The following is a 15885-nucleotide window of genomic DNA, read 5'->3' on the forward strand; positions in this document are numbered from 1 at the left end:
TTCTTTTTTTTTTAAATGACATTTATTCTTTGACCCAGAAGAACTGCAAAGACATTCTAAAATTTCACTCAAGGATTATACCAATACGGCATTAGAAGGCTGAAACTGCTTCATGTACATCATAGAATAAAGAAAATAATGCTGACATCACTAGAAATCAAAATTGTTAGTATAAGACAAGAGACATAAATATAAAATGATCAAGGGGAAAATTAAGTTTTGAGAACAGAAAATCAGTATGAAATCCAGGTTTCTCTTTTTATAAAGATTTTTGTCTAGCTCTGTCTCCAAAAAGGACCTAAAAGAATGACCCCAGCAACAATGAGCACACCTAGCTCATTTAGATTTCTGAACATCATTTCCCCCACTAAAAGGAACCAGGGCTCCTCAGAGGAATGATTTCAGATCCGAGGCAGGAAAAACACAAAGTGAGCCTGGGACAAATTCTTGTGCCAGAAAACAGTGAAATGTTCAAAGACTAATAATAGGGCCTTGGCAAAAGGACACAGGAGCCAATCTTAGGGGACAACACAGCATCTAAGGAATGATGATGATAATTGAGTGTGATCACTGAATAAACACAAATGCAAGTGTGCACAGCGATTACACAGGAGAGAAGGACGACAAGGAGTGCTCTTCATGGAAGAGGGTCAGTCAGTTCAGGAAGGAGGACTGAGGGCTGGGCAATCCCCTCTGCAGCTTCTACACAGGAATGGCTCTGGGCAGGATGTGATGGACGATGCAGCCTCCAGGAAGTCCCCTGGGGGCTCGGCTCCCTGTGGCTCCCCACAGGTCAGAGGGGTCCGTGGTCACCCTGCAGCCCACTCCTATCTCTGGACACAAGAACGGGCCACCAGAAACCATGAGCCTCCCCAAGTAGTGCCAAGCACAGGGGGAATGATGGAAGGCTGGGAGCAAAGTGAGAGGTATAAAGCCCCCATGGAAGGAGGTTACAGTGTTACACTTTCACATGTGAGTCTATAACTCACATGTCACTCTTACAATGTCCTAACTGATCAGAAATGTAAATATTGTAAGTAAGCATGGTTTCTTCCAGGTAAGAACCCTTTCCTTAGCACAAGGAAAGCTGCTCAGTCAGAATACGAGCATTTCTGAGGATCTTCATACACAGAGGGCAAAACTGGTTCCCCAAAAGAGTCGGTTACCAAATGACTTAGTGGTATCCAGCAGAAGACAGGGTAAGAAAGGCCTTCCTCTGGGAGAGAATAGCAGGATTTATAGAGAAGGTGCAGAACACTGATCTGTGCATGACGAGCCACCCCTGATGCAGCCTGGCTGGCACGGGGCCAGGGCGGCCACAGGGCCAGGAGCCACAGGGATGGAGCATCTAAGTTGGCCCCTGGTTGACTCCACCCAATGGAAGACAGGGTCCAGAACCCCAGGAGATGTACACTCCAGCCATGGGACCTGGGGACCGGGAGGGAAGGGAGGGGTAGGAAAGAGGCAAAGCCATCCCCCTAGTTTCAGACTGCCCGACCAGGTAGAAAACAGTTTTGTTCAGGGGAAGAGGTGCACATGTTGGAAGAGATGGTTCTGGTCGACACTGAACTGAAGGAGCCCAAAGTTCATCCAAATGGAGGTAGACCACAGGCACTCAAGCAAGGCATCTAAAGCACAGGGTGGGGAGCTGCAGGAGAACAGAGTACAGCTGAACCTCCCAGAGAAAACCACCTCCCCAAGTCTGGCCACACGGACACATGAAAAAATGGCCATCCTGTAGCTGCACCATCCACGAGTTTAATTTGCTCAAACAGAGCTCTATATTCTCAAGCTCTCCTATATTTCTTGGTGCAACCACAAGAATATTTGGGCTAGGTAACGTTTACTATGTACTGAATATTCAGCATCTGGAACAGTGCCTGGCAGGCACCCAATACATACCTGAAAACCTTTTTTTTTTTTTTTTAAAGATTTTATTTATTTTTTCATGAGAGACATGGAGAGAGAGAGACAGAGACACAGGCAGAGGGAGAAGCAGGCTCCATGCAGGGAGCCCAATGTGGGACTCAATCCCAGTACTTTGGGATCAAGTCCTGAGCCAAAGGCAGACATCAACCACTGAGCCACCCAGGCGTCCTCATACCTGAAAACTTTAATGTATACCTTACACACAAGTAAATATCATGCACGCTACGTCTAAACATTGCCTATTTCTGTATATTATATAAAAACATCCACTGTTCTGAGCTTTAAGAGATGGGTGACATTAAAAGGTTTTAATTTTTGCCTAACACACTAACCTTACAGCTCAATCCATGCATTAGAAAGGACTACTCTAACCAATGGGGTCTACCCTGTGTCCACTCTTATCTCCATCCCCCAGTCTGCTATCCATGCAGCATCAGCACATGCTTTTAAAAAATTCAAACTGGGGTGCCTGGGTGGCTTAGTGGGCTAACTGTCTGACCCTTAATGTAAGCTCAGGGCTTGATCTCAGGGTCGTGAGTTCAAGACCCATGTTGGGCTCTACACTGGGTGTGAAACCTACTTAAAAAATTCAACAAAATCATGCCAACCCTCCACCTCCTGAGGCTATAATACCCCTGGGCCCTCAACAAACTTAAAAAATAGAACAGAAACCCATCTCTTGCCATGGCCAGGCTCTGTCCAACCACCAGCTGACAAGCACATCACCTTGCTGTTTCCATAGCTTAACTCAAAGGCCAAGTTTATTCCTGCCCCTGCAGTCACAGTGCTGGGAGAGTACTCTCAGCCTTAGTACAGACGTGACCCCTCCTCTTGAGGCCCCTCCTAGATCACACTGTGCCAGTAGACAGCTCTTCCTTTCGATGACTTCATGCTTTCAGTCACATCTGACAGCCAGTGCTCATCTTGAGAAGGGGCACGGAACCCAGAGCCCAGAACGGTGCAGTCATGGAGGCGCCCAACAAGAGTGGACGGCCCTGTCTTGCGCAGAGGATCACAGGTGCAGCAACACAGAAAGACAAGACAGGGGTGCTTGCAAAAAAGGGCAAACTGAGTTGTGCCACTGACAAGAGGCGAATGGCCAAATATTCTGAAGGATCTGCTGATCTGTTTCATAAACCAGAAACAATGGAAGTAAGCACAGCCTTCCAAGAGGGGTTTTGCCAACCACTCCTATTTCAGTCTGGAAGGTATCCTGGCAGTCACTACCGAAACTCAAGGTTATCACTAGAATCTACCCTTACTGAAGAGTCTTTTAGCTAATTTCACCTCATTTGGATTATGAGGTCAAGTCTCGCTAATGTACTAACTTAAGCTCGGCAAGTCATCGAAGCTTGAGCTTTGTTAGCTCTAATTATATTATATATATTATATAATAATTTGTTAGAGCACTAACAAATTATAATGGAGTGTTGCACCCCACTATGCATTACAGCAGTGCTTGAGAAAAGTCTGAGATTCTTTACCCCAGAGCTTCTCAAGTTCGGCACCTGGTCGTCAGGCAAATCTTTGTCGTGGGGGCTGCAGGAAGGAGTATGTAGGGGCATCCCTCCCCTAGTATGACAGCCAGTGTCAGCATCTTCCAATATTCCCCCAGCTACAGAGCCTGGCCCTGGCTCATCCTCTCCCCTCCCTCATCCCCCCGACCAGGCTCTGCTTCTACCTTCCTGTCTTGCCAACCCGCCCAGCACGCTTCACACTGCTGCCAGCTCACTGATATCGATGTGGTGACAATCAATGCACCCACAAGATTGGTTTATTTGCCACCAAGTTGTGCTTTCCAGACCTCATCCTTCAGGATACTGAGTCCTACATGAAAGCTCTCCCAGGGATTCACAGACTCTGGGAGAGACATGGGCAAAACTTGGGTCCCACTCATGATTCAAGCCAAACATATTCTCTTTTCTTGGAATTCTCTGGGTGAGATGTCTTTTAAGGAACTCATTTGCTGCTTACAAGAAGAGTGTGAAATCACTGCACTCAACTTGGAAGAATAAAATCTGCATTTTCAACTTTATATGAAATTGGAGGGAAGACTAAATGAGCAATAATTTCTAAAAACGCTGATCAAACACTGTGATCAAGTCACATGATAAGTGTCACTCAATCCATTCCATGCACCCCCTCTTCGCTGAGATCAGCCTTCTCTGCCACAGCCAGCCTGTCATTACAAAGCCTGCCCTCGGTGGGCACCAAGCAAGGGAGGAGGACGGTACCCAGTGGGCTGGGCCACCAACCCCACATCTTTCCATGCACAGTGGCTGAGCATGAGCAAACTGGAGACAGATTAGGAAAAGAACAATGGGTACTACACAAGGACTAGTGGGATTTGTTTTCTCCTGGACCAAATAATGACAACTGACATATTTACCATGACTTATACACAGAACATACCAATGTCTCCCCACTTCCAGTTACATACATAAATAGTCTCTAAGTCAACCCACCAAGAACCAGAAAAAGTGAAGACAATTTTAAGTCTGTCTGAAGGCATCAAAGAGACACTGAGGCAGCCATAACTGCAGGGAGGTTCCAAACAAAAGGGAGCCCACTGAGATGACTCATATTCAGAGTGCCACCTCTCACTCATGGCATTGGACAATTCTCATTTTCCTTAGGGATGGGGGTGCAATATACCAATAAGTCAGAAAGAAAACATAGCAGAAAGTCAAGAAGAAAGTCCTGGCTAACAGAACTCTGGACAGCTCCATGGGTACAGGAAGACAAAATTTAAGTGCAGGCCTGATGAACCAGCCAGGTCTTAAAAGGCCAAGATCCCTCAGAGCAGGGAGACATAGAAAATGAGCCCAGCATTCTGCAAGCACTCCCTGAGAGCTGACCCTTCAATGATCTCCTGGTGCTCAGCAGACAAGAACTGGGCTTCAGGACCTGCCAAGATGGAAGGGCCCTGGGAAGGCAGCTTACAAAGCTTGAACCCCAGTGTTAAGTCAATCACACCTGACTAGGCCAAGGAACTGCCCCACATGGGGTGTGTTGGAGGAGATACTAAAGGAAGACAGTCTCACAAAGAGCCTCTACAGCTCTTCATATACAGTGTCCAACACTCAATTAAAAAAAGAAAAAAGAAAAAAAGAGGAAAGAAAGAAAAAACAGACATAACAACATATAGACCAAAAGAAAAAAGAACAGAAACAGACCAAGAGGCGAGCCACTGGAGTTACCAGATGCACACATCTACTTTTTGAAAACCTACTTGACAGATAGGAAATTTTCAGATAATCAAAACAAATCCTAAAACTGAAAAACATAGTAGCTAAAATTAACCCAATCTGTGGGCTTCACATCAGAATAGACAGACACAGATGAAGAGAGAATCAGTGACCTGGAAGACAGGTTGATAAAAAATATATATACATCTAGATAAAAGTTGGAGGAAAGTCTAGGAAACAGAGGAGCCCAAAAGACACATGGGACATGGTAAAAAGTTCCAATGGGGATCCTCAAAGTAGAGAAAAGACAGAATGAGGAATAATGAACATCTACAAAGATAACAGTCAAAACTTTCCCGAAACTGATTAGCCAAGCTATTGACTCAGAAAGAATGTCTCAGGCAAAAAGACAATGTTAAAAGTAATGAGAGGAAAAAAGATACTGCCTGCCTTCAATGGGATAACAGTAACACTGCAGGCTGACTTTTCAAAAAAAAGAAAGGAAGCCAAAAGAAGATGGACTGGCATTTATAAAATTATATTCACAATCTGATAAGCTTAAAATGTAAGCTCAAAGACAAGGGAAAGTAAAAGATTCCCAGGTAAACTCTAATGAACAGAAAACTGACATGGCAAACACAACTATCAAATAAAGTAACCTCTAGAGCCAAAACCATTACTAGAGACAAAGAGGAATGTTTCATGATTAAGTTTTATCTACCAAGAAAACAAGAGTTCTAAATTTGAATAGACCTAATAACACAAGTCTCAAAATACATGAAAAATGATGAATATAGAAGTGGAGAAAGAGCCAATGCCACAATCATAGAGGAAGACCTCAGATACAGCTCTGAGTAACTGACAGAACAGACAACAAGGACAACAACAAAGCCAGGGTGGAGGGCTGGGCTGCCCAATCTGTATTCACACATGGCTAGTTAAGTACCTGAAATGTGGCTACTCCAAATTGAGATGTGCTCAAAGTATAAAACACACACCAGGTTTTTAAAGACTTAATATGATAAAAAAGAATGAAAAATATTTCATTATGTTCTTCTCATGTTGATTATACACTGAAATGATATTTTGAATATTTGTGTTAGATAAAATATATTCTTGAAATTATTTATACCTCTCTTACTTTAATGTGGCTACTAGAATCTGAATTACATGACTAACAAACTTTACCTAACTGATAAACACAGAACACTGCATTCCTGCCAATACACATTATTTTCAGAGCCCAAGGAACACTTAATGAAAATGAACGTATGTGGGATCCCTGGGTGGCTGAGCAGTTTGGCACCTCCCTTCGGCCCAGGGCGTGATCCTGCAGACCCGGCATCGAGTCCCACATCAGGCTCCCTGCATGGAGCCTGCTTCTCCCTCTCCCCGTGTCTCTGCCTCTCTCTCTGTGTGTGTGTGTCTCATGAATAAATAAATAAAATCTTAAAAAAAAAAAAAAAGAAAGAAAATGAACATACGCTGAGCTGTTAGGAAAACTCGATTCATTTCAAAGGATTGAAACAATGCAGGGCATATTTAGGGACTGTAATAGATGAACAGTTTATAGCCTCCCTTTCCTCAAGTTCATCACCTCCAAGGTGATAGTACCAGGACATGGAGACTCAGGAAGTGACCAGGTCATGAGTAGAGAGAACTCCCTCACCCCTGCTGCTGCACTGAGGACAGTGAGAAGCGGGCTGTCTATGAGCCAGGATATGGACTCTCACTAGACACTGAATCTACCCATGCCTTGATCTTGAGGACTTCTAGTCTTCAGAACTATGAGAAATAAACATCTGCTGCCTATTAGCCAGCCAGTTTATGGTATTTTGTGATAGCAACCTCAAAAGACTAAGACAGATACCTTCATGGAATTAAGCTACAAATCAGCAAAAAGGTAACTAGAAAATCCCCCTAAACATTAAGAAGTTTACTTATAAAAAACTTTGTGAATTAAAAAAAAAAAAGTTACCACAATGAAAACTATGAAATATTTTTACATAAAAGAAAATGAAAATTTGGCTTACCAAAACTTGTGGGATCGGGACACCTGGGTAGCTCAGAGGTTGAGCATCTGCCTTCGGCGAAGGGTGTGATCCTAGGATCCAGGATCGAGTCCCACATCAGGCTCCCTGTGAGGAGCCTTGCTTCTCCCTCTGCCTATGTCTCTGCCTCTGCCTCTCTCTCTGTCTCTCATGAATAAATAAATAAATCTTTAAAAAAACACAAAGCTTGTGGGATCAATAAAGATGTGCTCAAGGGAACTTACAGCTTTAAAATACATATACTGGAAAAGAAGAAAGGCTAAAAATCAAATTAAGTATTTAGCTCAAAAACTAGAAAAAAGAACAAACAAAACACAAAATAGATGGAAGAAAAAAAAAGAGCAGAAATTAATGAAATAGGAAACAAATACTAAATAGAAAAAAAAATCAATAAAGCCCAAAGTTGGTTCTTTGGAAAGACTAATAAAATAATCCCCTAGCAAGACTGATTAAGAAAAAGAGACAAAGCACAAATTATCATATCAAGATTTTTTAAAGGAGGTATCACAACTGATCCTGCAGATGACAAGGATATTATGAACCACTTTACACTTATTACTTGGAAAGTTTGAGTGGTCTGAACAAATTCCTAGGAAAAACAATGCCTTATCTAAATAAACACAAGAAGAAATAAAAAATCAGAAAAATCCTATTTCCATGTAGAAAAAAATGAATCTGAAACTAAAAATCTTCCCACAAGGAAAACCCTACAACCAGCTGGTTTTGCCAATCAATTCTTCCAAAAATTGAAGGAAGGGAAACATAAGGCTCACACAAACTCTTCTGGGAATACACAAGGAACACTTCCTACCTTGTTTTATGAGGTCAACACAACTTTAATACCAAAAACCCAACAAGGACAATACAAAAAAGTACAATCACAGACCAACCTCTCTCATGAATACAGATGCAAGAATCCTAACCAAAATATTAACAAATAAAATCCTGTGAAAAGAGAATAAATACACAGATATCAAGTTTGGGATTACTGTAGCATGGCAAAATTTTTTTACAGTTAAATCACCACATTAAGAAAAAAAAAATCACTTGTCCCAAGAGATACAAAAAATACATTTAAGAAAATTTAATAATTTAATTCATGATAAAAAAAAAAAAAAAACAAAAACTCTTGGCAAACTAAAAATAGAATTTTTATATTTTGATTAAAAAATATCCACCAATAAAGCCACAGCTGGTATCATATGTGATGGTAAAATGGTAAAATACTGAAAGTTGTCTTTCTGGTATTGGGAGTGAAAAAGGACACCTATTTTCACCACTTCTACTCAACACTGTACTAAAGATCCTAGACAGTACAACAAAGCAGGAAAAATGAAAATGGTTATTGCACTTGGAAAGGAAAAAGAGAAACTTATCTAAAGACACCACTTAGAGAAAGGCAAACACACACAAGAATGTAAAAAACATCTGCCATTTATATATGTATTCAAAATACATAAAAAGAACTCCTTCAAATCAATAAAAACCAAAACAGACACCCAATAAAAAAAAACGGACGAGACAATAATTTCATGAAAGAAGTCATCCAAGTGGCAAATAAACACACACAGAGACATTCCACCCCTGCTTACTGGTCATCAGGGAGCAGCAAGCTCACACCACACTAGGCTTCCTACCACTTGACACCCACCAGATAGCTAAAATCCAAGAACCGACAATACCAAGCATCAGACAGCCACTGAGTGTTCACATACTGTGGGTGGTGGGTGAACAAACACACATACTATCACTCAGCAATGCTGCTCCTTTGAGCACACCCAAAAGAAATATATATGTATCTGTACTAAAATAAGCAAGAATAGTCAGGGGCAGCATTTATAAATACTTATGCTCAGTACAAAGAATAAACTACCGTATATTCACACACTGAGTAATAGACAGCAATGAAAATGGACAAAATGACTTGAGGTGAAATAGATGTGACCCACAAACAATGCTGAATGACTATTTCATTTATATGAAGTCAAGAATACACCAAAACGGACAGCCCAGGTGGTTCAGCGGTTTAGCACCGCCTTCAGCCCAGGGTCTGATCCTAGAGACCTGGGATCGAGTCCTACACTCCGTTTCCCTGAACGGAGCCTGCTTCTCCCTCTGCCTGTGTCTCTACCTCTCTCTCTCTCTCTCTGTGTGTGTGTTTCTCATGAATAAATAAATAAAATATTAAAAAAAAAAAGAACATACCAAAGCAATCAATGGTAAAAAATCAAGACCATGGGTAGCTTTGGGGCACAATTACTGGGAATGGGTAGGAGGGGGCTTCTGGGAAGTTTGGTAATGTTCTATTTCTTCATCTAGGTGGTAGTTAAAAGTATGTGTTCACTGAGTGAAAAAAGTCACTGAAATATACACTTACGATTGTGAATTTTTCTGATGAGAGTTAAAATTTGTTAATGTAGATCATTACTTGCTTACACAGTGTGCTAGTAGTACAAATGCATTTATTCATATACCTATCTGGCCACACTACCAGCCACCAAACATGAGTCAAATATTGGGGAAAGGAAAGGTCCAAAAACAGTTTACTTAATTGTTCTGAAATGTTTCCGAAATACAAATCTCAGGTGCTCAGGCTGGGAGGCAGGGAAAAGGGGAGGCAGAGAGGAGAGAAGGCAAGAAGGCACTCTGGTGGGGAGGCAGGGAGGTGCTCAGGTGGGGAAGAGGCGAGTCAGGGAGCCCAGGAAGGCAGGGAGGCGGGTGTGGCCAGCATTGTACTCTCCACTCAACGAAGAGCTTCCACAATACTAAGCAGTAGCTAAAAACAAATCACTGAGCGACTGTGCCACCCCGCTGGTGGGACAACCTTCACTGCACTAGACTGTACTGCACAAAACTGCTGTCCCTTCTGTTAGGCTGTTGTGTGTGCTCATTCTTTCAAAAGTCCACCTGATCAAATACATAAGTATTTGACATGCGCTTCAATGCACTGTCTCAAATTACATTAAAACAAATACAATCACAAATCAAAAAAACAAAAACTACTGAAAAATTTACAAGTACACTAAAATCCTGGTGGAGCATCATTTGGCCCATGCTTTCGAGCTCGTGGTAATAAAACCAGACCTACACAAAGTACACAATTCGTGACGCTTGCCCGAGAAAAACCGTGATGGCTCCCCGATCCAACAGAAAAGGAGCACTACAGCACTAACGGCAGATTATTATTGCTAAAAAGGAAATGCAAACGTCTGGCTTATCAATCTTTCAGGAGAACCAGCTACAGCCAAGAAATGCATTCAGGCTGGCAATTACTCATTTACTAATTTAGCACTGCAGACCGACGGTGGGAGCACAAGCATGTGCTTATGCAGGCCTACCTGAAAGGACCACAAAGGCGCCTATTACGGGTAACTCAAGTGGCACCTAGGCGGCTGTGAACACCCAAGTAACCTCTGTGTCTCCGGCATGCTCTGTGCCACTCGCCTTACACTTTCCTCTACCCTCTACCCTCACCTATCATGACGTCCTCACTCAGCTCCACAAGGAGAGGCTTTGAAACTAGTCCAAATGTCATATACTAAGATTAATGGCTTCGGCGTCACTTCAAGCTTACAATTCTCATCGGCCAAGAAGAAAGTTCCGAAGGAATTAATCTCTGTCTCATATCCTCCACAACAAACTTCATTTATAAAACACAGGTGTTCTTAGAAAAGTGGACTGTAAAAATATCTTTATCTTTCCTGTGAAATCAATCCTATCTATCCATTAAATTTCATTAGAAAATGGGAAATGCGATAAAATCCATAAGAAACACAGGTTGAGCAAGAAAGGCCTAAGACGACAGAATGGAAGGCAGCACGCAGCTTGGATGCCTCATGGCCCTTGTCCAAAAACTTCGGAGCACTGTCCCAAATTAAGGCAGAAGAAAGGAACAAGAGTTACGAGGTGTTTAAGTATAGTGCACCACAGCTTGTCTTCCCTCAGAGGTTCAACCCTCGGGAACCCTCTCTGCACATGACTTACAGACACCAGAACCACAAGCAGCCCAGGTGGCTCAGCAGTTCAGTGCCACCTTCGGCCCAGGGTGTGATCCTGGAGACCTGGGATCGAGTCCCACTTCGGGCTCCCTGCATGGAGCCTGCTTCTCTCTCTCTCTCTCTCTCTTTCTCTCTGTCTCTCATGAATAAAGAAATTAAATCTTTAATAATTAAAAAAAAAAACCAGAACCACCATTTCACAGACTCATGTAAAACATGAACACCATGAAAGGTGACACCATAATTTAGAAGGGGAAAGAAAGATCTGTAAAGTTCCAGGTGAAAGGCATCCATACCTGTGGAAGTGCAGTATTGAGCTGCCTCTGCAAGGAATCTCTTTCATGCCCGACCTCATGTAACTTCCCCTGGGTTAATGCCAGCGTTTCCTGAGTCTCTCTCAGCGTGTCCAGAAGACGGTCCCTCTCCTCCAGCATGGACACCATCAACTGTTCGAAATGTGAATCTGCATCTGGCTGCGAAGGAGAGCTGGACCCACGGCTCCCACTTCCTCCTGGCAGGCCTTCTGCTTCACTGATGGTCGGCATCACCTCGCACATCATCTTGAAATAAAACACCCAGACTCCAGTCATTAAGTGCAAAATAAAGGCTCCCACAAACCTGCAACTTTATTAGCTCTCCGTGCTGCTCATAAAATGAAGGTTGACAGCCTCGTTATTCTCAGATCCGACTGTTACACTCTGAGTATAAGTAAGCGGAAAAAAACATACACAGGCGAATCCTGAGTGTGGGAACAGATTAATACGTGGGATAGTGCAGGGCAGGGTAGAGACCTCACAGACTACCCCTGGAGTACAGAACCAACCCTGGGGCGTTTTGTCTGCAAAGCTGTACTTTCTGGTTGTTGAAAACAAGTGTGCTTCTGCAACTTACTTTTTCCCCTTTATTTCCCGGTTCGGGGAGAGAAAGTCAAAACACATGCCACCCAATCATGTTTCGGGAAAAGCACAGAAGGAGCATACAGCCAGTAAAACTGACAAGTACAAAATGCATCAGGCATCTTGGAGGAATGTGTGCAGTCAGCTCCCGAGGAGGACTGGCGGCTCCCTCGGCTTCGGGCCGGACTGGGTGAGCGCTCAAAGGCACCGGATTCGTTAAGGGCCGGGAAAGGTGTTTGTCAGTGGCTGCAAAAGGTGTGACGGTCAGGCAACCCAACTTACGTAAGTTTACGGCCGGAGGGAAAAAAAGAAAAGAGTATTAGAAAGGAAACTTGCACACCGGGCATGGAGCAGGTCGGTGCGGCCGCGGACGGCTAGGAGGGAGCGGAGGAGGAAGCAAGACGGAAGAAAGGACAGGGAGGAGGACGGAGGAGAAGGGAAAGGGGAGAAGGAGACGCCGCCAGCGAGGCCCACAGCAGGCGGGCGCCGCGGGAGGAGGCTGGAGCCCCGGGGGCGGCGACGCCGCGACCGCCGCGACCGCCGCGACCTCCTCGCCCCTCGCCCAGCGCCGCGCTGCAGGGCCCCGGGCCCCGGACCCCGGACCCCGGACCGCGGGGCACCGCTGACAGCTGGAGCGCAGCCCGGGCCGCGGCTTCCCCGGCCACAGGTCCTCGGCCCCCGAGCCCGGCGCGGGGCTGACCCGGGGCTGACCCGGGGCTGACCCGGGGCTGACCCGGGGCCCCCGGGGCGCCGCGGCCCCAGGAGCCCGGCCTCGGGGCGCCCCGCCGGGGCCCACCGCCTCCGCGCCCGGGGGCTGACAGCGAGCGCCGCCGCGGGGAGGGGGCCGCCGCGGGGAGGGGCCGGCGCCCGGGCGCCCGCGGCCCCGCTCCGCCCCGCTCCGCCCCAGCCTGCCTCAGTCTCCCGCTCCTTACCTTGCTCGCCGGCGGGAGCGGGCGAGGAGGCTCCGCGGCGCCGTGCGGGCGGCTGCTCGCTCCGGGCGAGCTCGGGGCCCGACGAAAGCGGCCCGCGCCCGCGCCCGCCGGCCCCGGGCCCGCAGCCCCCAGTCACCAAGGCCGGCCCGCGGCCGGACACTGCCTGAGCGCAGGAGGAGCGGGCCCGGCTGCGCGTCGCCGGCGTCAACGTGCCCGACGTCGGGCGCGTCGGCGCAGCGTCAGCGCCGAGCGCCGCCGGCCGGCCCCGCCCCCCGGGGGTTGGGGAGCGCCGCGGAGGCCGGGCGCGCAAGCCCCGCCCACTCGAGGGGCGGGGCGGGTCCCCCGGCGCCCATTGGCCAGGTGCGGGCGGAGCCCCGCCCCCGGCCCCGCCCCCCAGGTAGGGGCCTTCTCCACCGAGCCGGAGCTCACCTACCGCGGCTCCGGCCGCCCAGAGGCCGTTGGCAACGTCTACCGTGCGTCGGGTTCTGAGCCAGCGCCTTCCTCGAGGCGGGTGCGCCCCGGCGCGAGACACCTGCTGGCTGCCTCCTCGGGGTCGGACCCTCCTCGGGACCGACCGTTCCAGGACTCAGAAGGTCGCGGCGTCTACGCGGGGCCCTTACCTGCGATTCCTGCGGATGCCCAGTGGGCACCGTTTGATGCGGAGATTCCTGGGCGCGGCGTGGGGAGTGCAGGCTCGCCCCTGCGCGGTGGCCTGGGCAGGTCAGCGGAGCCCGCGGCGCTCAGCGCCCCACCTGTATGATGTGAAAACGACACGGCCTTACTCCTGGGCTGCTAGAGCAAGTGGGATCCCACGGGGGGCGGCTCCATTCACGTCCTTATTCATACTCACTCATTCATTTCCTTCTTTGGGCTACTTTGTGCTTTCCAGGTACTACATCATGAATGCACATTATTTTTATCATTAGGGAAGCCCCCTCCCTCCCCCACCCCCCCAATAAATGTTCCTTTAGTAAAACCTAGGCAAACATAAATCATGGAAAATAGCTTTTGGGAAGCTAAAATGCCTTTTCTGTGTACCTATACCACCCAACTAAACTATTTCCCCAAAGTATTTATCCAAAACCTGTTTTAGAGATGGAGTGGCACCCTTGTAAGGCTTAGTCAAGAAAACGAGCCATTTTCCCTAAAATGGTTTTGCTCCAACTCTCCCGTCGAAGGCTTGATAAAGAAAACCCAGGAATGTGGGAGGGGAGGGGATAGATAGACCAGTACTATGGCCAGGGTCGTGTTTTTACAAATGTGCCCACCAGCCTCAGCTCTCTCATGATGTGGTTGGTTGTCAACCATAAGCATGGCCCAGGCCACCTCTCCTAGTTTCTAGAGATGGCTTTCTAGAGCTCGGGAGGAGTGTTCCTCTAAGATCGGAGTGTGACCAGTCCTAGAGATCTGGATGTGTCCCAGGTCTATCAAGACTATGGAAAACAACCTAATGAATAGTGTGACCCTACAGTTCGGGGAAGGCCTGAGCTGGGGGTGGGTGGCAGAAGATGTGGCCCTCTTCCTCCTCTGTTCAAAAGGAGAAACTAAGGCCTCATTTCCTTTCGAATCCCCAAAAGGACTTGCCCACAGGCACCCAGTTAGTTTAGCGTTGGAACTGGAGCCACGAATGAATGGGAGCTTTTGATCCCTGACCCAGTCGCTATGCTGTTGTGACCAAGAAGTTGTCTCTTTAAGGGACAACCAAAGAGTAAGATTTCTATCAGTGAGGCTCCAGGGCTGCCCAAGTAGTCCGGTCGGTCCCCTGAGGAAAGAGGTGGGGGCCCTGGACTGGGTGACTTCAGCCACTAGCGTCAACCCTGTTGAAGTTTCCTGTGTGTCCCCGAGAAGGTAAGCAATCAGTAAAGAAGGAGAGAGGGAAAGAACGAGAACCTTTGAAAGAGTACTTACATTTCCAATTTCCTATTCAAAGAAATTCGTACCACTTGGCTGTTCCTGTATCCTACCTACGATCCGGGAAGGAAATGGAGATCCAAGTGGTCAGTAAGCTGGGGAGCTCACCAACCAACTGTTTTAGTTGCCATGGCAGTTCTAATTCTCATTGTGAGGCAACACTGGAATTTTGATCCATGGGTGAGGCAACTGGGAGGTGGGTTGATGAGTGTCCATCTCTGAGAGCACAGATGGGAAAATCACATTTGCAGAACATTTGTGGAGACCTCTTCCTCCATGTAAACTCACTTGACCTTCATAGGTGTTTTCTATATCCGTTTACCATGAACACACTGAGACCCCACAGATGTGGGGTGTTTCTCATTTCACTGAAGCTGGGTTTGAACCTAAGACTGGCTCCAAAGACAGTTTTCCTGGGACGCCTGGGTGGCTCAGTGGTTGAGCATCTGCCTTTGCTCAAGGCGTGATCCGGATTTCCAGGACTCAGTCTCACATCGGGCTCCTTGTATGGAGCCTGCTTTTCCCTCTGCCTATGTCTCTGCCTCTCTCTCTGTGTCTCTCATAAATAAATAAATAAAATCTTAAAAACAAAACAAAAACAAAGACAGTTTTCTTGAAGCTACATCAAAAAGTGTCCCCAGGCCCCCAAAGCAGGGGACAAACCCCATGTGCTGGGCCACCAAGACACCGACCCCAGTGCCACTGAGGGTCTATGGGCCTCTCAGCCGCCTCATCCCAGCAGAGTGCCAGGCACAGGGAGTCACCAGCTCAGGGAGCATCCCAAGACTTCCCACACACAGGCATGAAGACTTCTGTGCCCTCCTTCTTTATAATTATGTTTTTAAATCAAGTCATAAAGCTCTTGCAACTTGTTTCTCTTGACAACTTCATTGTGCTCCTCAAATGGAGCCATTCATAACGATGTCCGGCTATCGTAGGGAGAAGGGCCCAGAGAGGTAGTTCAAAATCCCCCAGGGCCA

The 15885-nt window shown here is 46.8% G+C and overlaps 1 protein-coding gene across 10 annotated transcripts in view; it reads right to left on the bottom strand.

The window, feature by feature from the left end:
- The window catches only part of PPFIA1 (PTPRF interacting protein alpha 1), an 85619-nt gene extending 72531 nt beyond the window's left edge, over positions 1 to 13088 (bottom strand). For all 10 annotated transcript variants that reach the window (XM_038563639.1, XM_038563640.1, XM_038563638.1 and 7 more), the window contains exons 1-2: positions 12995 to 13088; positions 11463 to 11726 (exon numbers count right to left, since the gene is read on the bottom strand). In XM_038563639.1, coding sequence (XP_038419567.1) covers positions 11463 to 11726 — 264 coding nt within the window. In that variant the 5' untranslated portion in view covers positions 12995 to 13088. The remainder of the gene's footprint in view (positions 1 to 11462; positions 11727 to 12994) is intronic.
- Between the last annotated feature and the right edge of the window lie 2797 nt (positions 13089 to 15885).

Source organism: Canis lupus, chromosome 18 (genome assembly GCF_011100685.1).
Source record: "Canis lupus familiaris isolate Mischka breed German Shepherd chromosome 18, alternate assembly UU_Cfam_GSD_1.0, whole genome shotgun sequence".
Classification (NCBI taxonomy): Eukaryota; Metazoa; Chordata; class Mammalia; order Carnivora; family Canidae; genus Canis; species Canis lupus.